This window comes from Muscardinus avellanarius, assembly GCF_963383645.1.
Source record: "Muscardinus avellanarius genome assembly, chromosome: 11".
NCBI lineage: Eukaryota > Metazoa > Chordata > Mammalia > Rodentia > Gliridae > Muscardinus > Muscardinus avellanarius.
Genome location: NC_137797.1, coordinates 9,443,749 through 9,469,475, shown reverse-complemented (window position 1 = coordinate 9,469,475; position 25,727 = coordinate 9,443,749). Strand labels below are relative to the sequence as shown.

General features: G+C 40.9%; 1 protein-coding gene across 1 annotated transcript in view; it reads right to left on the bottom strand.

Annotated features, from left to right (window-relative positions):
- Nucleotides 1-11,016, bottom strand: part of ENTHD1 (ENTH domain containing 1) — a gene marked incomplete at both ends in the record, with an annotated part of 125,452 nt that extends 114,436 nt beyond the window's left edge. Inside the window, one exon of the mRNA XM_080704779.1 lies at nucleotides 10,668-11,016. Coding sequence (XP_080560905.1) covers nucleotides 10,668-11,016 — 349 coding nt within the window. The remainder of the gene's footprint in view (nucleotides 1-10,667) is intronic.
- Nucleotides 11,017-25,727: the final 14,711 nt, after the last annotated feature.

The window sequence follows — 25,727 nt, the reverse complement described above, 5'->3', positions numbered from 1 at the left end:
GGGAGTGGTGGCGCACGCTTGTAATCCCCACGCTTGGCAGGTGGAGACAGGAGGATCACGCAGGTTCAAAGCTAGCCGTGCTGGCTTAAGAGACCCTGTTTCCAAATAAAAATATAAAATAGGTCTGGGAGTGTAGCCCAGAGGTAGAAGGGCTTCCAGGAACCCCAGTACCACCAGTATGTATATATGTATATATGTATATATGTATACACACACACACACACACACACACGGCTGGGGGTGTAGCTTAGAGGTAGAATGCCCCTGGGTTCCATCCCCAGTACTGCAAAAAAAAAAAAAAAAAAAAGGAAAAAGAAAAGAAGAGAAAAGAAAAGAAAAAAAGAAAGAAAGAAAGAAATCCAATTTTGCAAAGGGATACAAACATGTACATAAATGGGCCATAATAGAGGTTCATATAGATATCATGAATATAGATATTGTGGACATAATAGAATGTACATTACCTTAAAATGACAAGATTCAGGACTATCAACTGAGGCCCAAGTCCTCTGTGGTAATATGAGCCTCTCTTCATGAGCCTAAGCTGAGACTAAGGGGTGCCAACCTAAGATAAAAGAGCTTTCCTGGTTGTGTCTAGCTATTTGCCCAAGACCATCAAATTAGTTAGACTTGAGCGAAGATTTAAGCCCTGAGAGTAGCAACAAAGAATATAAAATATGTATTTCTTATACCATCTTTGACCTAAATAACTTTAAAACATGTACAAAAAAAAAAAAGAATAAACTTAACTTCTAGCTTCTAGTTCAACATCTGAGCCAAAGTTTTCACTCCATCCTAACAGGAGGTAAAAGGCTGCACAAACTAAAAATTAAACAACTCTTCCTAGAGCCAGCAGAGAGGTGTGATCACAGGGCAAACCACTGACCCCCCAAACTGGACTGACAGGTGAACATAAAGCTCGAAGCTTGCTAGAGTAGAAATCCACAGTGCACATCTCTGAGGGAACAAGCGCAGAGGTGGAGGAACCGGCACTAACTGCTGGAGGCACGGTGTGGATGGACTCAGTGTGGAGACCCAGTCATTAGAAGTGCCCTCCAGGAGCTTAACCAGGTTCTAACAGTGAATACTGGGGGTCCACCCCTTTCCACTAGCCAGGCAATGTAGCTAGTCATTCTGGTGTGGGAAGGGAAAGGAACAACTCTGAAATATGGTGGAGTACCCTCTATTTCTAACAAGGTTTCCCTCAGGGGAAAAAAAAAAAAAGTTAACGAGAGCCTATCCTATGGGATATTATCAGTCTAACTGGTCTTGGAGAAGGGAACTCTCCAACTGTGGTCTATTCTAAACATCCTGTCCCACATAAGGGGGAGCAGATGGGAAAGGATGGCAGCTGAGAAGCACACGTAAAGTCCACAGTCCACCAATACGAGCCCACTAAAAGACCAAGACCTAGTCACAGGACTGCAGAGTGTGTCTGCTCCCTCTTCTTACCACCACATCACAACAGTTCTTTTTACCTGTACATCATGTCTGGCTATTAAGGAAAAATTATAAGAGATACTAATAGTAAAAAATCACAGTTCAATGACAAAGTGAGCATCAAATCAAATGCAGATACAGCAGGGATCTTGGAATCTCGGATTGGACATTTATAACAATCATAATTAAGCCAAAATCCCAACAAAGTATTTTGTGGATAACATCAAACTGATTCTAAAGCTGAAATGGAAAGACAAATGACCCAGAATAGCCAAAACAATACTGAAGGAGAAGAACGAAGCTGCAAGGCTGACATTACCCAATTTCAAGAGCTACTATAAAGCCGTAGTAGTCAAGACAGCGTGGTACTGGTAAAACAACAGACAGACAGATCCATGGATCCGAGCAGAGAGCCTAGAAACACTCACACAAATACATCCAACTTATCTCTAACAAGAACAAAGGCAATATAGCAGAGAAAAGATAGACTTTTCAACAAATAATGCTGAAAACTAAACAGAGGTGCAAAAACTGAATCTAGACAAAGGCCTTAAACCTTTTACAAAAATTAACTCAAAGCCAGTCATGCCGGCACATGCCTGTAAGCCCAGTACTTTGGAGGCTGAGACAGGAGGATCACAGGTTTGTGGCAAGCATCAGCAACTCAGCGAGACCCAGTTTCAAAATAAAAATTAAAAAGACTAGGAGCATAGCTCAGATGTAGATGTCCCTGGGTTCAATCCTCAGTACCCGAAAGAAAAAGGACCACAGATCTACATGTAAAGTGCAAAAGCTATAAAACTCTCATTAGATAACAGGAGACAACCTATATGACCTTGGGGTTGGCAATGACTTATCGGATAAAACATTAAAGGCGCAACCCATGAAAAAAAATTAATAGAATGAACTTCATTACAATTAAAATTCCTGAGCCAGGCATGGTGATGCAGCTTGTAATCCCAGCATTCGGGAGGCTGAGATCAGAAGATTGCGGTTTGCGGACAGCCTCAGCTACTTAGTGAGGCCCTCCACAACTTAGTGAGACCCTGTCTCAAAAAATAAAAAATAGGGCAAGGGGTGTAGCTTGGAGATAGAATGTCCCTGGATTTTATACTCAGTACCGCAAAAATAAATAAATAAATAAAAATTCCTGCTCTATGAAAGACACTATCAAGAAAATGAAAAGTCACAGATTAGGAGAAAATATTTGTAAAAGACATATGAAATACAAAGAATTGTTATCCAAAAATAGATACAGAATTCTTAAGCTCAACAATAAGAAACTACAAACAACCCAATTTTAAAATGGGGCCTAACACCCTAGCTGCTTTACCAAAGAAGATATACAGATGACAAAGAAAGCATGTGAAAAGATGCTCTACGTGGTATGTCATCAGGCAAATACAAATTAAAACAATGAGAGACTACCATATACCTACTAGAATGGCCAGTGGAAAACTGCGACAACACTAAGTGCAGCGAGGAAGCAGAACAGGACTCCCTGCATCGCTCGTGGACATGCAAGTGGTACAAAGTTTGGTAGTTTCTTACAAAACTAAACATGTGCCTGCCATACAATATAGCAATCACGCTCCTTGTTATTTACCCAAAGGAGCGGAAAACTGTTTTCCACACAAAACCCTGCACACAGATGTTCACAGCAGCTTTGTTCATAACTGACAAATCTTGAAGCAACCAAGGTGTTCTTCAGTGGACAAGTAGCTCATCTGTGGTACGTGAAGACAGCGGAGGATTAGGCAGCACTAGGAAATGAGCCGTCAAGATGAAGTGGAAGACGCCAATGTGAAAAGGCTCGATGCTGTGCGATTCGGCCCTGTGGCTTGGGAAGGTGAAATCATGGAAACAGTGAGGCTTGCTATTGGTCAGGGCTGGGGGAAGGACGAATAGGCTAAGCAAAGACGATTTTTTAGGACAGTAAAACTACTCTATATGACATTGTAATGATAGATACATCTTCCTGACCTATATAATGTACAACATTAAAAGTGAAGGACTAAATGAGTGATGTGTGCATGCATCTACCATCTGGTACTCCATTAAGATGTATGACTACAATGCAATAAAAATAAAAGTGAACCCTAATATAAACTATGAACTTTGGGTGATAATGATATATCAATGTACGTTCATCAACTATAACAAACACCACTCTGAGAGGGGATGTTGATGGAGAAAGGCTGCATGTGTGGGGGAAGAGTAACATTGTGGGGGAAGAGGCCAACACTGCCCTATCTCAAAGGGATATTGTGAAGATTAAATAAATTTATGCATGCCAACTGTTTAGACCAGTGCTTGTCACATAATTTAATGCAAAAATCCTTGCTAATAAAGGAATCCAAAACTTAGTAAATATAGAATAATTTTTGTGTGTGGCACTAGGAATGAAACCCAGGGGCTTTCTACCTCTGGGCTACACTCCCAGACCTATGTTATATTTTATTTGGAAACAGGGTCTCACTAAGTTGCTGAGAGCCTCACTAAGTAGTTGAGGCTGGCTTCAAAACTGTGCGATCCTCCTGTCTCAGCCTCTCAAGTACTGGGATTACAAGTGTGCGCCACGACACCCAGCTTAGAATAATTTTTAAGTAGTATGTTAGTTACATTTTGGGTTTATTTATTTATTTATTTTTCGGTATCAGGGATGGAACCCAGGGGCATTGTATCTCTGATCTACCAGCCCTATTTTTTAGTCTTTTCATTTCTGAAACAGGGTTTCACAGAGTTGCAAAGGACCTCACTGATTAGCTGAGGCTGTCCTTGAACCATGATCCTCCAGTCTCCGCCTCCCAAATGTGGGATTACAAGCGTGCACCACCACACCCGGCCTATTCAGTTACATTTTGAAGTATTATGTTCAATATATTATTCTAAAGTGTAAATATTGTTTCAAGGCAACAACAAAAAAGCAGATACAATACAAAATGACCCAAAAGTCTAGAAACAGGGAAAATCATATATTTATATTTTCAGAACAACACTGGACTCAATGCTTTAAACTTAGAACTGTATAGAGATTTTATCCAATAGTTTTTTGATGATCACACTCATGCTTTCTCTAACTTCCATTCAAAAACATTTACTGATTAAACTACTGTGTACCCAGGCCTGATGGTGAAAGGATGATTAACATACAGCATATGACCGTAATCTAGCTAAGGACTCTTATCTTTTACATACATATCCCACATAAGGTATAATTCCTCCTATCTACTATATATTAAAATACATCATATATACTACATATGGTTCCCCATATATACTTTGTATAATAGATAAAATATACTATAAAAAGCATACCACTAATATCCCACTGATATTATGAATAAATTACTGCAGCAATTGGTCCTGCCCGATGAGAAAGCAAAGAGTGGGGTACAGAGAAAAGATCTCTGTGTTAGCCTTTAAAGATTAGTAGAAGTTCAACAAACAGAGATCAAGCAAAGAATATCCCAGGGGGAAAGAAACATCTTAAGTACAAACACAGAGCTGTAAAAGCAAACAATATATTAGGAATGCTTGCTGATACAGTATGCTATATTGAAGACTAATGAATTTGACTATATGATCATCCCACTAATAAGTTTTTGCATATTCATCAATACACACTTATTTAAGTATAAATTATGTCAAGAACTATTCTCATAGTATATGACATTCACTAGGAAAAAAGAGAAATATACAAAAGATAAATATAAAATAAGCATTTGTGGTACTGGGATTGCACCCAGGGGCTTTACCACTGAGCTACATTCCCAGCCCTTTTAATATTTATTTATTTGTTTATTTATTTAGTTAGTTAGTTAGTTAGTGGTGCTGGGGATTAGCATGCACCACCATACCCAGCTTAATTTTTATTTTTATTTTGACTCAGGGTCTCCCCAAGTCACCCAAATTGACCTTGAACTTGTGATCCTGCTACCTCAGCCTCCCATGTAGCTAGGATTATAGGCATAGACCACTGCAAGTACCTCATTTTTTCATTAATGTCTATAAGTGAATGTGGATCACTGCTATCAATCAATTCCTAACATACCTTGCATAAACAACGAATGAACACACTCTGCTTGTGTTGACGTTTTTCTTGTTCTCTTGGTAGTTACCAATTACCAGGAGTATTCACAAAATCTAGCATAGTACACATTGGGCTTACTTTTTGATCCCAAGCTCAACTGTTAGGGAATCTGAAAGATCTTTTGAGTAGGTTTGTCTGTGCATTTCAAGTTAAATGCATACTCATTTTACCTCTCAAAATATCTCAGGTTCTTTACAGCAAAGGCTAGCTTCACTTTCTTCATAACAACATCAAAGTTCTTAGTACAGTAATAAAGTAGCTGCTCTACAAATTACCAGGGAAACGTGCCTTTTTTTTTTTTTTTTTTTTTTTTTTGGTGGTACTGGGGTTCCTGGAAGCCCTTCTACCTCCGGCTACACTCCCAAACCTATTTTATTTTTGGAAACAGGGTCTCTTACACCAGCACAGCTGGCTCTGAACCTGCGCGATCCTCCTGTCTCTGCCTCCCAAGCGTGGGGCTTACAAGTGTGCGCCACCACCACGCCCGGCGGAAACGTGCCTTTTTAACCTAGTCTTAGGCATGCAAAAACTTAATTAGTATTTTATTTTTTTAAATAAATTTAGCCAGGCTTGTAATCCTTGCTCTGGGAGGCGGAGACAGGAGGATTGCACGGATTCGAAGCCAGCTGCGCTGGCTTAAGAAACCCTGTTTCCAAAAATAAAAAAAAAAACATAAAATAGGTCTAGGAGTGTAGGCCAGAGTAGATAGGCTTCCAGGAACCCTAGTACCAATAATAATAATAATAATAATAATAATAATAATAATAATAATAATAAATTTAATCCTCCTGAATGTTGATCCTTCTCTAATTTCTAGATGAAGCAGCAGAGCATGATCAAAACTTATGAAAATTTCTATTTCACCATTAGGCCTCAGGCCTGTCCAGAAATAAACACCTAAAAATAGAATCGATAGACCAGGTGTGGTGGCACGCGCTTGGGAGGCAGAGACATGATCGTGCAGGTCCAAAGCCAGCCTCCCTAGCTTAAGAGACACTGTTCCCAAATAAAAGTATAAAAATGGGTCTGGGAGTGTAGCCCGTAGATAGAAGGGTTTCCAGGAACCCCAGTACCACCAAAAAAAAAAAAAAAAAAAGAAAAGAAAAGAATCGATAACATGCCCAAGTGTGATTTATACTAGAAATGCAAGGCTGGCTCACATGTGAAGTCTTTATGTGCCGGATGTGGTGGCGCTCTCTTGTAATCCCAGCATTAGGGAGGCAGAGACTGTAGGATGGAGTTCACAGACAGTCTCAGGTACTTAGTGAGGCCCTTCACAACTCAGTGAGACCCTGTTTCAAAAAAAATTTTAAAAAGACTTAAAAAATAGGGCTGGGGGTGTAGCCCGGAGGTAGAATGCCCCTGGGTTTCATCCTCAGTTACACACACACCAAAAAAAAGTCAATATGTAATGTGTCATAGTCACAGAATCAAGGGAATTTTTTAAAAATGTGTGTGTGTGTGTGGGGGGGTACTGGGGATTGGACCCAGAGTTATTCTACCTTCGAGCTACGTCCCCAGCCCACTTTTATTTCTTATTTGGAAACAGGGTCTTGCTAGGTTGATGAGAATCTCACTATTTGCTGAGGTTACCCTTGAACCTGCCTCAGCTCCCTGGGGGAGGATTACAGGGGCGCACCACCATGCCCAGATTATCTAAATTTTGTATATAGCAAATCCTAAGGAAACTACTCCCCTCCCCCCAAAACACGATTACAATAAACTAGTTCAGTAAAGTAGCAAGACACAAGATTAATATACAACTGGTTGATAAGTTGTATTTCTATACACTAATAATGAACAACCTGAAAATTAAGAAATAACTCCATGTAAACAGCATCAAGAAGAAAAAATACTTAGAAATAAATAACAGAAAAAAGCGCAAGACTCACACTAAAAACTGCACAACACTGTTGAAAGGTATGAAAGAAGACCTAAATAAACCCAAAGAGCTCAGGTTGGTTTATTTTTAGGGAACCTGAAAGACCTTCATGATGGTGGATTTAAACATTCAAATATACTATGCCTTGACATATCAAAGGTGCCGTATAAGTCAGTGTAAATCTTCATGACTTTAGACAATGGTTTCTCACATACGACACCAAAAGTACAGCCAACCAAAGGAAAAATAGATGAACTGGACATACTGACATTTAAAACTTTTGAGCTTTAGAGGACCACAAGACAGTAAAAAGACAACCTACAGAATGGCAGAAGACCCTTACAAATCATCTATCTGATGACAGTCTTGTACCCAGAATACATAAAGAACTTTCAAAACTCAGTAATAACCACCCAGTTAAAAAAGGGCAAAGGATCTAAATAAAAATGACATACAAATTGCCAGCAAGGAAATAAGAGAAGTCCAACTTTATTATTCCTTAGGGAGAGGAAATCAAAACCACAATGAGATTACCTCATACAATACCTACAATTTTCAAAAGGACAAAATAAGTGTTGACAAGGTTACAGAAAAACTGGGACGTTCATACTTTGCTGATGGGAATGTAAAATGGTGCGGCCTCTATGGGAAAGCTTAGCAGTTCCACAAAAAGTACTGAATTGCCAGATGATCCAGCAATTTCACTCCTAAGTATACACCCCAAAGAACTGAAAACAGAAAATACACCAAGTGACATATGTACATATGTCTCTATTACTTTGAATTTCACTATGATGATAACTACATTGCATCAATAAAAGCAGAAAACAAAAAAATTTTTTGAGGTACTGGGGGTTGAACCCAGGAGCATTTTACCTCCAAGCTACACCCCCGCCCTATTTTTTATTCTTTACTTTGAAACACGGTCTAAGTTGCAGAGGGCCTCACTAAGTAGATGAGGCGGGCTGTGAACCCGATCCTTCTGTCTTACCCTCCCAAGTACTGGGATTACATGCATCACCATGCCGGCTGGCTTAAAACAAAAATATTACTCAAGGTAAAAGGAATAAAGTCCTGATACATCCTGAAACAATTTATACACCTTGAGGGTCTTAGGGTAAGTGAAATGAGCCAGATGTGAAAGAGCAAACTGCATGGTTCCATTTATATGAAGCACTGGAGACAGGCAAATTTATGCAGACAGAGCAGATGAGGGCTGGTGGAATGGGAGCGAAGAGTTATTGCTTATGGTTATGGAGTTTCTGTTTAAGGTGACAGAGGCTTGTAAATAGATAATGGTGACAGTTGTACAATATTGTGAGTGTAATTAATGCCACTAAATTGCACCTAAAAAGACAAATGTTTTATGTATTATTTGCCATGATTTTTAAGACTAATGTAATATACCAAAGACTATATAGTTGAAAACATTCCTTGGGTGATTATATCTCAAACTGTTTTTATAAAAAGGAGAAAAAGAAATAATCTTTCTGTAAAGCTAAAACTCCCCTTTAAAAAAAGATCTATTTTTTTTATAAATAAAAGGAGAAAAAGAAATGAGCTTTCGAGACATGAAGGAATAAAGTACATATTGCTAAGTTAAAAAAAAGTCTGAAAATACTACATACTTTGATTCCAACTTTATGACAAACGGAAAAGGCAAAACGGTAGAGGCCGATGGTTTTCAGGCGTTCAGGAGTTGGGAGAAAAAAATTAATGGGTGGAACACATGGCAGTCACAGGCCAGTGAAACTATTCTGTTGAAGCTGGATGATAGGACACAGGATATAATGATTTTTTTCAAAACCCATAGAAAAGTTGGGCATGGTGGCGCACACTGGTAATCCCAGTACCTGAGACTTGAGGATCCCAAGTTTGCGGCCAGCCTTGGCTACTTAATAAAGCCTTCCACAACTTAGCGATAGCGAGACCCTATTTCAAAATAAAGAATAAAAGATAGGGCTGAGGGTGTAGCTCAGAGGTAGAATACCCCTGCATTCAATCCTCATTACCGCAAAAAAAAAAAAAAAAAAAAAAACATACCTGACATGGTTGTGATTGCCTGTGATCCCAGTACTTGGGAGTCTGAGACAGGAGGATCACAGGTTCAAAGCCAGCCTCAGCAATTCAGTGAGGCTCTCAGCAACCTAGTGAGACTGTTTCCAAGTAAGAAATAAAAATCGGGTTTGGTATAGAGCTTGGAGGTAGAATGCCTCTAGACTTACTCCCAGTACGATGAAAAAAAAAAAAAAAGACAAAGAACTATATAATGCAGAATGAATCCTAATATAAAATATGAACTTAATAACATCAATATCAGATCATCAGTTGTAACTAATGAACCACACTAATGCAAGATGTTAATAGGAGAAACCGTGGGTGGGGAAAGAGAATGTGAAAACTGTACTTTCTGCATAATTTTTCTGTAAAGCTAAAACTCCCCTTTAAAAAAAAGATCTATTTTTAAAATTCATGCTTAACCTCTAGAGAGGCTGCACAAAAAATTTATCCCCTTCTCACGATTCATAAGACTACTCACCTTAAACACAAATTATAATTTTACATTAGGCTGGGGGGTGGCGCACGCCTCTAATCCCAATACTTGGGAGGCTGAGACAGAGTTGCTGGTTTAAGTCTAGCATTGGTCCATTAGTGAAACCATTTCAAAATAAAAAGTAAAACAGGGCTAGAGGTAAAGCTCAGAAGTACAATACCTCTGGCCTCCCCAGTATCACAAGAACAACAATAATTTTACATTGGATAGAGGGAAAATGCTTATTCTACCACTGAAGAATATCAGACATGACTGAATCATCTCAGGGCTCTATGTATTCTTTCCTTATTTTACTTTCTCTTCTACCTCCAAGAGAATTAGTTTATGACCTCAATTTCTGCACTCAACTATTTCCATCTAAATAGATTTTGCAGATTCTAGAGTCTTTAGAAATACTTCCATAATTTATGACTAAATTTCAACTATAATTATGAATCACAGTGACATTATTATACCAAATCGTCATGCCTCCTGTTTTATTCATTTTCTGTGAGGCATCAGTTTTTCAAGAAGCTAAGTGTATTAGTTTTATACCTCCTTTTGAAAAAAGATATTGTTCTCTAAGGCACCGAAGAGTCAACACAGAGGACTGAACTAGCTGGTGCATTTACGAACAATTCCCCCAGCTCCTGATTTTAAAGGATCCCTCCCAAACTCCTGCTCTCTGTGGTCACACTGTACAACTCCCTAACTGTTACCTTGGTCTTTTCCGCCTTCATCTACGTGTTGAAAGTCTCTCAGCATATGAAGGTTACAGAACCCCTCTCTGCAATGCTCAATAACTTTCTTTGAGCCGTTCTTGATGAGATAATCCATGAGGGTGAGGGACTTATACACATGGCGCCAGTTCTTCCCATGGTCGCTGAGCCTCCGCCAGAGCATATTCATAATCTCTGAGAGAGAAATTGTGTTGAAAGTCAAGTCACTGATATCTAACATCAGAGAACTAGAGGGACCCCAAGGGTCATTAGAAGTTGCTTCCCTGACTTTTATTTCAGCATCTGAGTAATTTTTCACAAAGTTTTTCATCTGCCTCTTGAATGCCATAGGTAGGACAAGTTCAAAGGTGAAATGGGGTATGAGCGCAGTGGAATAGGAGTGCTACTGGTTCATAAAATTCTTTTCAGGTAATTGGTCCTCAGCTCTCCTGCTCCCAAATACAAATGATTAATTTCCATGTTGATAAAGTATCAATTTCCTGCAAGGAAAGCACAAAAAGAAAGTGAGTTAAAGATTTTTTTTATTTTTACAAAAAGGTCTACAGAAAACCAGGACAGTCTGAAAAATCTAGGTTTTGTTTCTAAATCAGCCCCCTCTGTTACATCAATCAGAACATAGGGTACCATATAAACATTCCCAACATGGGTACAGGAAAATGCTTCATGAGAGATTTGTTAGAGAAATATAGGTGCTCTTTTCAGTCCTAAAAGTTCTTGCAGGAAAAAAAAAATTCAATCTCTTTGGCCAGAAATACAGTAATTATAAAGCATTACATGGATAGTAGACATATTAGTTTAATAACATGGAACTCGCTCTCTGACATCTCTTAACAGATGTGGCCATATATAAAAGTATTTTGCCCTGAAAGTAATTAAAATAGTTGTTTAAAAAACTAAGCCTTAGCCGGGCGTGGTGGTGCACGCTTGTAATCCCTGCGCTTGGGAGGCAGAGACAGGAGGATCGCTCAGGTTCGAAGCCAGCCGCGCGCTGGCTTAGGAGACCCTGTTTCCAAATAAAAATGCAAAAATAGGTCTGGGAGTGTAGCCCGGAGGTAGAAGGGCTTCCAGGAACCCCAGTACCACCAAAAAGAAACCAAAAAACAAAAAAAAACTAAGCCTTAGCCGGGCGTGGTGGCGCACACCTGTAATTCCCACGCTTGGGAGGCGGAGACAGGAGGATCGCGCAGGTTGGTAATCAGCCTTGCTGGCTTAAGAGACCCTGTTTCCAAATAAATTTTTTTTTAAAAAAAAGGTCTGGGAGTGTAGCCCGGAGGTAGAAGGGCTTCCAGGAACCCCAGTACCACCACACACACACACACACACACACACACACACACACACACACACACACACAAAACTAAGCCTTAGAATTGCCTAATAGCCCTATGACTGTGTTCTTTTTAGAACTACAAGTCATTACAATCATATCTAAATATGGTCTTACTTTTTTGTTAATCGAGAAGGGCGAGGGCTAACTAGTAAGACTTGTACCTCAGCAAGTACATTTAAATATGATCTGATTTATTAATCTAAAAGGAGGGTTAACTACTGAGACTTGTTCCTCGGCAGACTTCACAGCTACTCATAGTGCCTTAACACCAATGCTTTAGCCCAGATAAGAGTAGCAAATTAGAAGGAAAGGTTAAATTACTTCCCTCACTTGCCTTTAGAAAAAATACAGCTGTAGAATTAAATAGTAAGATTCAAATAGTGTAAGGATTTCCCTAAAACCTGGAGTGATCAGCATGTGTCTGACAAATCTCAAAACAGGTACATACAAAGAGAAGCCCATTTAGGTTGATACAAAAATACATTCAAAACCAGGCATTTGGCACATGCTTGTAATCCCGGCATTTGGGAGGCTGAGACGGGAGGTTCGCAGGTCCAAGGACAGCCTCAGCTATTTAGTGAGGCCCTCCACAATTTAATGAGACCTTATTTCAAACTAAAGAATAAAAAATTGGGCTGGGGATGTAGCCTGGAGGTAGAATGCCCCTGGGTTCCATCCCCAGTACAGAAAAAAAAAATCAAATTTAAAAAAGGTATGCAGCCCCAAAAGATACATAATGCTTATGAATTATCAATTCATAATTTACATGCAATTATTCCCTTTCCTCTTTTTCATTAAGGTGAGTCAGTTAGTTTGCAATTTCCCTAGTGATTCACTACTGATGGCTACCGAGAAGTGTGCCAAATTGATTTCAAGCCCTGATGAGCATCCAGACCCAATAAAGCCTAGCCGATCTATGATCCTATTTTACTGGAGAAGCTGAACACATACAAAGGAAAAAATGCTAAACTCCATAATGAATGTTTGTTATTTTTAGTTTTGCTTCCCTTCTTTGACCTTCGCAGCTACTGACTCAAGCCTGATTAATTTCTATGTACTGAAGGAAGACATAAATTTTCAGAGGCATCTGAAATGAACCATCCCTTATTTTTTAAAGAGTAGATAATTAACCTTTTTTTGTAAAAGTACAACTCATCCTCAAATAAGCAAGATAAAATACCTTATCTGTTTAATTAATGTTTCTCAGAAAGAGACTACCTTCAGCCCTACGAAGAAAAAAAAGAGAATGTTTCCACAACTTTCTGATTTTCTCTTGTTTGTACTTCAAATACAGGTTGTTGTTTTTTTTTTTTTATCTGACTCCCTCCTGAAGGAAAAACCTGACTTAAAATGTTTCAATGAGCTATTAAAATTTTCTATTTCTCTTGTTCCTTTTCCCCTCTATCAAACTCACTCAATGCAAGATGCACTGTGGCACTGGCTTACAGCAACGAGCATTGATCTGTTTCTTCACAAGTCTATTAAAAAGAACTTGGAAGCATAACTTGTTGGAAGCGAACAACAGTTGTTAAATTCTCATTCATCTTTCTTTCCTTTCTCTCTCTCTCATATATATATATAGATATAGATATAGATATAGATATATAGATATAGATATATAGATATATATGAGGCATATCCTAATTTGGGGGTTTTCTTATATTCTCTAGCCTGCATTCTTCAATATTTGAAGTTTTTTTTAATTTCTGTGCCAGAAAAATATCAAAATAGCTTTATAATACAAAATAGTAATTTAAAATAGATATGAATACTAGCATACCAAAATCATATACCTTCCAACCATTAGAAAAATCAAAGAAAAAAGCCTAGATAGACATGAACTTTAGTTTCTGATATGAACATAGACTATGTGAGACACCATTCTACCACTGATGTCTTTTCAGACTAACAAGGAATTCAATTAATTGGTGTTAGACATAAACTATGTGTCACTTAATCATGTTTTAGACACCTGAATATAGGCAAATACTCCCTTTATTCATACCATCAAATAACCTTACAACTGTATAATGTCGAGTGCTATATAATGATGTTCCAGTCAATGATGGACCACATATGTGACAGTGGTCCCAAAAGATATGTCACCTAGTGATATCATAGCCATGTTAGTTTGTATAAGCACACTATATTTGTACAGTAACAAAAATCACCTAGTGTGCGTCTCCCAGAATATGACCCTGTCATTAAGCAACACGGCTGGTCCGCTGTATGACACCTGAGACAAAATTATTGGCAGAAAGGTAATTTTCTATACTTGAATCTCAGCTGTCTGACTGTATCACTATAATGTGAAGAACCAGAGGAAAGAAGGCGTCTTGTGTCACAATCTGTGTCATCTCCTCTGAGACATCTTTGCTGACTTCTCTAACTACTCAGGTCACCCCACACACTTTCAACCAGCACCAGCTTAGTTTCCTTCATGCCAGCTAGAATGCTCTGTACTTACCTATTTTTTTTTACTACCATCAGACTAAAAGCTCCTAGAAGGCAGGGACCTTGAGCTTGTTACTTACTTACCACTATAATACTAGGCCTACTAGAACCTAGCAATAGTAGGTACTCAAAACAGGTGAAGAGTGAATAACCAAATGATTGAATGATGCTGCTTTTGGATAAACCTGTAAAAATTCTACAGCTCTGAATTATAAACATGACATTTTTAAAATAAAATCTTCAAGTAAAATTCTAGAATTTCAAGCCAATATTTTCAAGTCAATCAAGGGATACTTCTTGAGGACCTATCATTTATCCAACTCTGTGGAGAAATTTAAACATGATCCTTACGTTCAAGTTTTACTGTTCAGTGAGTGTGATGGTATATGCCTGAAATCTCAGAACTCGGGAGGCTGAGACAGGAGGATCTCAGGTTCAAGGCCAGCCTCAGTAATTTAGGCCCTCAGCAATTTAGTGAGAACCTGTGCTTATAATTCCAGTACTTAGGAGTCTGAGAAACGAGTTGCAGGTTGGCAGACCCAGCCCCAGCCTCAGCAACTTAGTGAAGCCATGCTTCAAAATAAAAATAGGACTCAGGGTGGGTGTAGCTTGGAGGTAGAATGCCCCTGGGTTCAATCCCCAGTAACACTAACACACACGAATGTGCGCGCATGTACACACACACACACACACACACACACACACACACTTAAAAAATAAAATAGGGCTGGGAGTATAGCTTAGAGGTAGAATGTCTCTAAGTTAAATTCCCCATATATATAAAAAAGGTCTTACTATTCAGTTAAGTAACTTTCTCCCTTAAATAATTCTAAAGTAAACAAATGATGAGGTAGAAAAGGTCTCTTTGTTTACTTTCTTTTTGTGTGTATGGTGCTGAGGATTGAAACCAGGGGCATTCTACCTCTGAGCTGCATTCCCAGCCCTATTTTGTTTTTTATTTGGAAACAGGTCTCCCTAAGTTGATTCAAGTCACACTAAATTGCCGAGGCTGGTTTTGAACCTGCAATCCTCCTATCTCAGTCTCCAAGTACTGGAATTACAGGTGTGCACCACCACGCCCAGCTCTTTATTTTTTTTTCCGATCACCCCACTTCCACAATGCTGTTTTCTTCCCCTGCCCCACTTTACTTGAATCATAACAGAAAATAATATACCAGATGACATCAACCTGCTGGTCCACAATTTCTTAGCCAAATCCTTTGAGGCCAGGTGAGTTGTAAAATGTGCTTTTTTTAAGGGTAGTGCGGTGACTATATTACCCATTACACAATACCCACAATAAGGTGTAGGGCTACTCTGAACAATGAAACCCATCAATGTGTCTGCAACGAAAACACGTAAATATTTGGAATAAAGTCTATAAATAGCCTACTTCAGATTTTATTACCAAGTGAGCTAGAAGAGATACTTGGTTTTCAAAACGTTTTGATTTCAGAATAGGGATTGAGGAGCTAGACAAACTATCCAAAGACTTAAAACAATAATGATTGCCGGGCGTGGTGGCGCACGCTTGTAATCCCCGCGCTTGGGAGGCAGAGACAGGAGGATCGCGCAGGTTCGAAGCCAGCCGCGCGCGCTGGTTTAGGAGACCCTGTTTCCAAAATGAAAATGTAAAAAATAGGTCTGGGAGTGTAGCCCGGTAGAAGGTAGAAGGGCTTCCAGGAACCCCAGTACCACCAAAAAAAAAAAAAAAAAAAAAAAAAACCCAATAATGATAATAGCATCTGCGAGCTGGCACCTCGAGGCATCTCTGGAGAGATGATTTAGGGTAGCGTGAGAAGGAGAGCCCCTCTTGTCTGTACAGGTTCTGCCCACAGACTTGATTTTGACTCAGGACGAAATAAGTTCTGGCCAGATTGGTAAGGGACAACAAGGAGAGAGAATGCCGTGGCATTAAGGAGTTGTTACTATTTAGATGGAAATAACACCACAATAGGCAGAGAAATTAACTTGAGCCCCGTCTGTGCCTTCATTAATTCATTCAACTAGTAACTTTCCAGAGCTTCCGATGTGGCAAGCTCCATCCTAGGGAAGGGTGAAATAGAGAAACAGGCGCACATAACCCGTCTTTGCCCATTGGAATAAACTGCTACACCTGGGATTCCATATGGTTCATCTGGCTACTTTAATTAGGATTCAAAGGTCCTGGGCTTGAGGTCCTGTTCTCCATTCCCTAATTAAAGCTTTAACCACTTCTCTGAGCCTCGCTTCCTTCATCTGCAGCGTAAGGAGTACTGAGCACAAGGGGCTGCGGACAGGAAGACATTTTAGAGAGAATTTTGAAAAACGTAGAAGCTGAGAGAAAAATCCACTTTCTGTAGACACGGTCTTTCCTTGGCTCTCCGTCACTTAATCGTTTCAGGGTGACCACTGTGTACCAGGTGGCCCGTCTCCAGTCAGAGAACCAGCCCAGCGACAGGTACAATTTCCTGCAAAAGGGGCCGCCGGCCCACAGGGAAGCTTCCAGAAAGAGGGATGGCATGGCGGCATCGGCACGGCAGGAACCTTCCTTCAGGCAGACGCAGAAGTCGCCTCGCCACACGAGGCCCGCGGGGGCAGAAGGCCGGAGGGCGGCCGGCTGGCCCCTCCATCCTCATCCCACTCCCACTCCCACTCGGAGGCCATTACCTGGCCCAAGGTTCCAGCCGCAGCCTCGGCCTTTTCCCGCTTCAATTCAAACCCCACGGCCCTCGGGCTGTCACGCCCTCCTCCACTTCCGCTTCCTCCCACTTCCGCTCCTCCCTGCTCTTCGCTTCCGGTTCCTCACTTCCGGTCCCCTGGTTTACCCCCCCCCCCCCCCCGGCCCCCGGGCCTCAAGCAAGATGGGTATAAAGTCCCTCAGCTGGAGAACATCAAGCGCAGTAAAGACAGAAGTCTTCATTTCATAGTTTGTTGTCTATGGCACTACCATGGTCCTAATTTTTCTTTTTCTTTTTTTAATGGTACTGGAGATTGAACCCAGGGGCATTCTACCTCCGAGCTACATACACCCCAGCCCTTTTTGGTTTTTATTTTTTTATTTACTTTTTTTGCGATCTAGGAATGGAACCCAGGGGCATTCTACCTTCAAGCTACACCCCCAGCCCTATTTTTTACTCTTTATTTAGAAACAGGATCTCACTGAGTTGCAAAGGGCCTCACTAAGTAGCTGAAGCTGGCAGTGAACCGCGATCCTCCTGTCTCAGCCTTCCAAATGCTGGGATTACTTTTTTTTTTTTTTTTTTTTGCGGGTCTGGGGATGGAACCCAGAGGCATTTGACCTCCGAGCTACACCCCCTGCCCTATTTTTTATTCTTTATTTTGAAACAGGGTCTCACTTAAGTTGCAGAGGGTCTCACTAAGCTGAGGCTGTCCGCAAACCGTGATCCTCCAGTCTCAGCCTCCCAAATGTTGCGATTATAAGCATGCGCCACCACGCCCGGCTGTTTTGTATTTTTTTTTGGAACAGGGTATCTTTAGGTTGTTGAGAGTCTCACTACATTGCTGCGGTCCTCGTTTCTCAGCCTCCCGGGTACTGGGATTAGGAGCACTTGTTGTGCCTTGCTTTAAGTGTTTTGTTCTAAATTAGATATTAAGGCTTAGTTTAAGTTTTGCTAATACAAAATTTGTTATAATCATTAGTAAGATCAATAATTTAGTGTGTTATTAGAAATTATATCGTAATAGAGTTTGATTCTATAAGTTTTATTTCAATCTTAAATTTATGTGTTCCCCTTGAGATTTAAACCCAAGAACAGGGTGCAAAATAGTTTATGGCCACTAAAGAACAATCGTCTGTGTCAGATAAGGGATCTCTGCCCCAGGCCCCTGTTATCTTAAAAATTGTCTGTACAAGTTGCTCTAAAGTGAAGAAATGCTATGATATGCCTTTAATCAAATGCTTATGTTCTAGTCTGAATTAATAGTATAGAGGTGTTAAGATGGGACCGATGAATTAGGGAACCTTTAGAGATTGTACTTTAGTAGAGTTTTAGCCCAGCTGTGAATAATGCTGACTCTATTAAAGTCTGTCTTCCTCTTAACAGTTTAAGAGAAGAACCGGGCACTGGGTGGGAGTAAGAAAGCACCAGCCCGGAGCCAGCTCCATTGCCCTTATGTCTGAACAAACATTCCATAGATAAGAGACCCTCTTCCGTGAGCCCCTGCCACCTCTGAACATCTATGCTTCTCAGGCAATTTAAACATAGGAGTTATAAATTTGAAAAGTGTATACCTTCCCAAGCCTGCTCTCCCTCATCTCCTCTATCTAATTGGCAGATAGAAAGACAAATGGGGCAAGGAACCCCGGCTGTCCTTGGGGGAAGGTAAAATAAAGCAGCAGCCGACTCACACATCCCCGTTATCTCATTCCTCAACATCTGGGTAAACATACCATAAGAGGAGGGACCCTGTTCCCAGGTCAGTGGTGTGCTTTATGGTTGCTTTTCAGGTTGTAAATATAAAAAATGTCCAGGCTGATAGAATGACTAATGACCTTGTAACAAGATGCTGTATAAGGAGAGGGTTAACAAAAGATGGGGCCCTTGTCATTATCTGCTGAGCAGAGATGCTTGGGTCCAGGTTCGAACCTGTTAATAAAGTGTGGCTTTTCGGACAAACAGTTGGCTATGGACAGTTATTCTTGCTCGCTAGTGTACAACACACTCCCGGCTCCTAATTTTCCTTTCATAGGCTGAATTTTTACAAGTTACTATTAGTAACAATTGTTACTAATGTAATTTTGTTTTGTACTGGGGATCGAATTCAAGGGTGCTTTACACTGAGCCCCTAGCCCTTTCTAATTTTTTTTTTTTTTTTGGTGGTACTGGGATTCCTGGAAACCCTTCTACCTCCAGGCTACACTCCCAGGCCTATTTTATATATTTTTATTTGGAAACAGGGTCTCTTAAGCCAGCGAGGCTGGCTTCGAACCAGCGCGATCCTCCTGATTACAAGCGTGTTCCCGGCTACTAGTGTAATTTTAACTGACTAGAAATGTCACCCTATGAGCACCGGATTGCCATCTCAAAGAACATAAAGAGATGAAGAGCGAGGGCATGTTGGGGTGATGGAGTACCTCCAGTGACAGGCTTCGGGTACCACTGAGGGGCAGTCGATATATTCAGCGGATCTTCCGTGAGCGCTCACTTTGTGCCAAGCAGAACGATCCCAGAGATCAAACAGCCCTATGCTGGATGAGTTTCCAGGCTAGCAGAGGTTACAGGAACATCCCAGAAGGCTGTGACAAGATATGTGCCGGAGAAAAAGAGAGGAGAGAGCATCTAATTCTGCCAAGGAGTATTTAAGGGCTGGTTTCACAGAAGAGCTTACATCTGAATTGAATCTTAAAGGTGACAGGGAGTTCACTGGATAGACAAAATAGAGGAGGACACTAGAAGCAAAGGACACATCATGTGTAAAGGCACGAAAGCAGAGAGCCTATTATCGTGGTAAAACTACAAGTACTAGAGTTACTATGGCTGTCGCAAAAGCTATTAGTGGAAGAGTGGAGGGAGATGAATTGGCAGAGAAAAGTCGGGTCATAAAGAACCTTGTCCATACACTAAGTGATTTTATCCAGTAGGCACTGAAAATATAATCAAACCCATGTTTTAAAACACGACAGAGACTGAGTGGATATTGACTAGGATGAGGAGCAGGGGAAAGGAGGTTAAGAAAATGCTTAGTAGTCAAAAGTAACATTCATTTTTATCTTCTACTTCGGTTCTGATTATAATAGTAGCCAACACTATTGGTACTGGCACACAGACAGGTAAGTACAATATAAAATAATGGGTATTTAAAAAGCTGGTGTGTTTGAAATACTATTTAGCTGGCTAAAACATAGAATAATGGATGTAGTGGCCAGAGGCAAATCAAAACAGCCTAGAAAACAGATTGTTTAGGGTCTTGAATACCATGCTAAGGTATTTGCATTTTATTCAATAAAATAATGGGGGAATAAACAAGTATCTTATACATTGGGCTATAGCTATGAAAAAAAATTTTTTTTTGCGGTACTAGAGATGAAACCCAGGGGCATTCTATCTCCGAGCTACACCCAGCCCTATTTTTTCTTCTTTACTTTGAAACAGGGTCTCACTGAGTTGCAGAGGGTCTCGTTAACTAGCTGAGGCTGTCTGCGAACCGAGATCCTCCAAATGCTAGGATTACAAGTGTGTGCCACCACGCCTGGCTAGCTTATGAAAAATTTTATATGCATCTTATATAAACTTCTAAGTAATGCTGAAAAGTAGGCATTGTTATTCCATTTTTACAGATGAGGAAGCTGAGTTTGGGAAACATGCATTTATTTGATGTTACTGAGCACCTTCTATGTGCCAGGCAGTGCACTGAGACATGAGAAAATAAGGAAGTTATAGTTTAATAATCTGATAGTATAAACCGGAAGATATTAGCAAGCATAAATAAGTTGCCATGCTAAAGGCAGGCATAGAGTGTATGGGAGTAAAAGGGGACCTAGTCTGAGTCTACATAGTCCTATACAGTCGGTTTCTGGAGATGAGCTTGAGCCGGGTGTGTGGGAATACACAGTTTACAAGAATTGTTCTGAATATTCAACAAGCAAGTGATTTAGTTGGAACTTGAACCCAAATCTCCTGTGTCCAATTCTATGCTCTTTCCCCTACTCAGAGGACCAATCTTTGGTCCTTGATTTTGAATTCCATTGACATTCTCAGTCACAATTCTACCTGCTTTAAGGTCAGAGACTCTGATTTTTTTTTTTTTCAGTACCAGGTATGGAACCCAGGGACACTGTATCTCTGAGCTACACCCCCAGCCCTATTTTTTTAGTCTTTTTATTTATTTAGTGTTTGACTTTTTTTTTTTTCGAGTCTGGGAATGGAACCTAGGGGCATTTGACCTCTGAGCTATACCCCATACCCTATTTTTTTATTCTTTATTTTGAAACAGGGTCTCACTGAGTTGCAGAGGGTCTCACTAAGTAGCTGAGGCTGTCCGTGAACCATAATCCTCCAGTCTGAGCCTCCCAAATGCTGGGATTACAAGCGTGCGCCACCACACCCAGCTCAGTTTTTTTTTTTTTGGGGGGGGGTACTGGGGATGGAACCCAGGGGTATTCTACCTCTGAGCTACACCCCCAGCCCTATATTTTATTCTTTGTTTTGAAACAAGGTCTCACTAAGTTGTGAAGGATCTCGCTAAGTATCTGAGGCTATCTGCAAACCGTGATCCTCAGGTCTCTACCACCCAAATGCTGGGATTACAAGCATTTGCCACCACACCCGGCGATTTTTTTCTTTTTGAACCCATTCACTTTCTCCTTTTAGGATGAATTTCCATGTGTGTTGGGGGAAAAAAGAAAGGAAACAAAACTGAGGAACTGAACAAAGAAGAGAATGATACAAGAATTCTGTCTGGCAATAAGTGATAAAGGCCATAACTAAAACAGAAGGGCAGCTGTCTCCTCTTGACCATGGTTTCAGATTCAGTGACCTGCCACAACTGCAGTCCAAAAACATAGAATGGAAACTGGGCACTCCATTTCACCATGAGACTTTGAATCATCTCACATCTTCACAAGAAAAAGGAGGTGAGCACAGTACAATGTTTTGACAGAAACCACATTCACATAATCTTTATAATGGTATACTGTCAGATTTATTCTCTATGATTATTAGTTATTATAAATAACATACTGGGTCTAATTCACAAATTTACATTATTGTAGGTAGGTATGTGTAGAAAAACACATAGAATATATAGAGATCAGTCCTCTCTAAGGTTCATGAATCCACGGCGGGTCTTGGAACATATGCCCCAGATAAGCATAGCAGAATATTTAATTCTGTTCACTCTTCTATAGCTCATATATTTTTATATAGGATATTAAAATGGAGAAATTACTGCACTTTCCTCCTGGTATATGTGAAAATAGGGAGAAGGAAGAGCACATTGACTCTCGAGTTTCTTTTTTGGGTGACTGTCAATACTTGCTGCTCATCAAAGTTAGGAATATGGTCCGAGGGGCAGGTGAGGCAGGGAAGATGATGAAAATGGAATTCATCATTTTCATTTCAATTTCATTTCATTTTCTATGTTGAATATGGAGAGCCCGGAGAGGTGAGGTTTGCCAAGGACAGGAAAGTACAGAGAACTGTAATGGAGGGGAGTTTGGGGGCAGAATTACAGACTTGAGAATCAGACTCAAGTCGTCAGTGTGGAGAAGGCACGAGAAGAGGCAGGGGAACCGGAGACAGGGCAAAAGCAAAGACTGCAGCCCGAGAGGGCAGAGGAGCCACAGCAGTGAGGAGCTACGTACCCTCGCAGAAGCGTGAGGCATCACAAGCAGTGGGATGCGCCCTGTTCAAGTGACAGTAGATAAGGGGCCTTCTGGTCTACTTTGCTCCATTGGGGGGCACAGTTTAGTTGCAGTACCGTGGTATTCACCTGATACAAATATGGTCGATTATACTACTAATTCTGCAGCATTCACCAGATACAGATATGGTCCTATGATAATAACTTTCTTGGGAGTTTTCTTCCCTTTAATTTTCTGAACTCAGCATTTGATAAAGTGAATGAAGTTTGCTTGCTTAATTTCCAGGGCCACTTCTTCTGATCTCCTTGGCTCATCTCTTCCCAATTCTGTGGCCTCTGAACTTTGGAGAAATCTATTATCCAGCACTTGTCTTATCTACATTGGTCCTCGGTGGAACCAGTTATCCAGTCTCATCTCTTTAAATACTCCTCCATACCAACAACACTCTTGAGAGTTTACCTTCAGCCTCAATCTCTCTTGACCTCCACAGTCCTGGGTCTCACTATCTTAAGCTCCCTTTAGTCTATCTCATGAACATCTCATTTATTATGTCCAAAACCATACTTTGTGTGTGTGGTACTGGGGATGGAACCCAGGGGCATTCTACCTCCAAGCTACGCCCCCAGCCCAATTTTTTATTCTTTTTTAATTTGTTGGGGGTTTTGTTTTGTTTTGTTTTGTTTTTGGTGGTACTGGAGTTCCTGGAAGCCCTTCTACCTCTGGGCTACAGTCCCAGACCTATTTTATATTTTATTTTTGGAAACAGGGTCTCTTAAGCCAGCGTGGTTGGCTTCAAACCTGCTTGATCCTCCTGTCTCTGCCCCCCAAGCGCGGGGATTACAAGCGTGCGCCACCACACCCGGCTTCTTCTTTAATTTGAAACAAGGTCTCACTAAGTTATGGGTGGCCTCACTAAGTAGCTGAGGCTGTCCGTGAACCACGATCCTCCTGTTTCAGCCTCGTGAGTGCTGGAATTACAAGCGTGCGCCCCCATGCCAGGCTTCCAAAACCATACCTCTGGCCTTGTCTTCCAGGACTGCGTCCTCACAGTCTCCCTGCCTCAGTGAAGGCTGCATCCTGGTTTTCAGTTCCTCAGGCCATGAACCTCAGATTAGTGTTTACTCTCCCTGACACCTCACTCCCTATGTATTAGCTTATTTTTGAAATACAGGGTGGCTACCAAGTCTGAATAATAAATGGTTTAGTTGATACTATATTCCAGTATATGGTACAATGATATTTTCTACAATTCTAAGCTTATGATCACTTCATACACTTGGAAATCAACCACTTCCCACGCCCCTGTCCTAAGCCACCATCATCTATTGGCTGGACTATTGCAGTAGCCTCCTAAGCACTCTCCCTTCTTCTGTCCCTGCTCCTTTACCATCTAGTTTCAACAAACAGTCAGAGTGATCCTTTTAAAACTTAAAACCCAAGTCAGATGATATCACTCTGAGTTTAAAATCTTTCATTGGCTGCCATGCAACTCAGTCAAACCCAAAGGTCTTGCTGTGGCTGGGCAGCCCCTGGCGTCCTGGCCCCTCTCTGACCTCCATCCCAACGCTTCTCCAGCCATGTCAAGGAGGCTCCCACCTGAAGGCTTTGCAGTTGCTACCCCTGTGCCTGCAAACGCCATTGCAATACCCATGGGCTGGCTCCTCACTTTGTTTTGGTCTTTCAAACGCCCTTTGATCTCCCAACATAAAATTGCAACCCCCATCGCAGCCACACTCCCTGTGGCTCTTGCCCCGTTCTATTTGCCTCTAGACCACAACCATCTGCATACATACTAGAGGATCCTGCGGGCAGAGACTATGTTATGTTCACCAGTGTATTCCCAGCACCTACTACACACCCAATACCAAAACGATATTGGAACTTGACGAATGAAAACAGAATGTCTGGATCCATGCTATTGAATCAGCATTACACATTTTATCATAAAGTAAAATTGGGCATAATTATGCATGAGAAGCTCTGATGTTAACAATGGCTCTTCAAGAGGGATTGTTGACTTTGTGTGTGTGTGTGTGTGTGTGTGTGTGTGTGTGTGTGTGTGTGTGTGGTACTGGGGCTTCTGGAAGCCCTTCTACCTCCGGGCTACACTCCCAGACCTATTTTATACTTTTTTTTTTTAATTTGGAAACAGGGTTTCTTAAGCCAGCATGGCTGGCTTCGAACCTGCGCGATCCTCCTGCCTCCACCTCCCAAGCACAGGGATTACAAGCGTGCGCCACCACGCCTAGCTGTTGACAATTTTTAAACAAGTGTGGTTCTAAAAGAAATTGTCTCCATTGTAGATAATTGAGATTTCCCATATTCCCGAATCTTCCCAATTACCTGCTATTTTTCCAAGTGTGAGGACTGAAGTGCTCACATTCTCACATTAGGGTCTTCATTCTCGGGCTCCACCTTTGTACATGTTCAGTTACAGAACCCTTAGGAAATAAGTGACCGGTGTGGCCTCCTTCCCTCCCAATATGCTGTGCAACAGTCTGCCAATCAGTGCCTTCTACCAAAATAAATCTTCCTGGAGCTCTTCTGTTCTGCATTCTGCCCCATACCTTTATAAGGGGAGGAATTATATTCTGCTTCCTAGAGAAAAACTAGCCTCACCATTGGGGTATAAGCCAAAAATACCCTAACACTTTCTGCATAGCACCAATTAAATATTTTTTTCCTTCTTCCCATTTCTCAGCCATAAAAGTTCTGGGATTCACTGTTTACTTCAAACCACTGACTTGGGAGCTGTTGAAGAATAAGGACTGTGGCCAGAGGATCTCAGTATTTGGGAATCAGTGATGGAACTGTTTAAAGTAATGATGGAATCTAAGAAGGTCCTTAGACCAAGGCGGCTGAAGAACCCTGAGGCCCACTGTGAGATGTTATTGTTTCAGAATCAGCCGTGTGTTGTCATTTTTTAAATTCTACCTGCATGACATGCTGG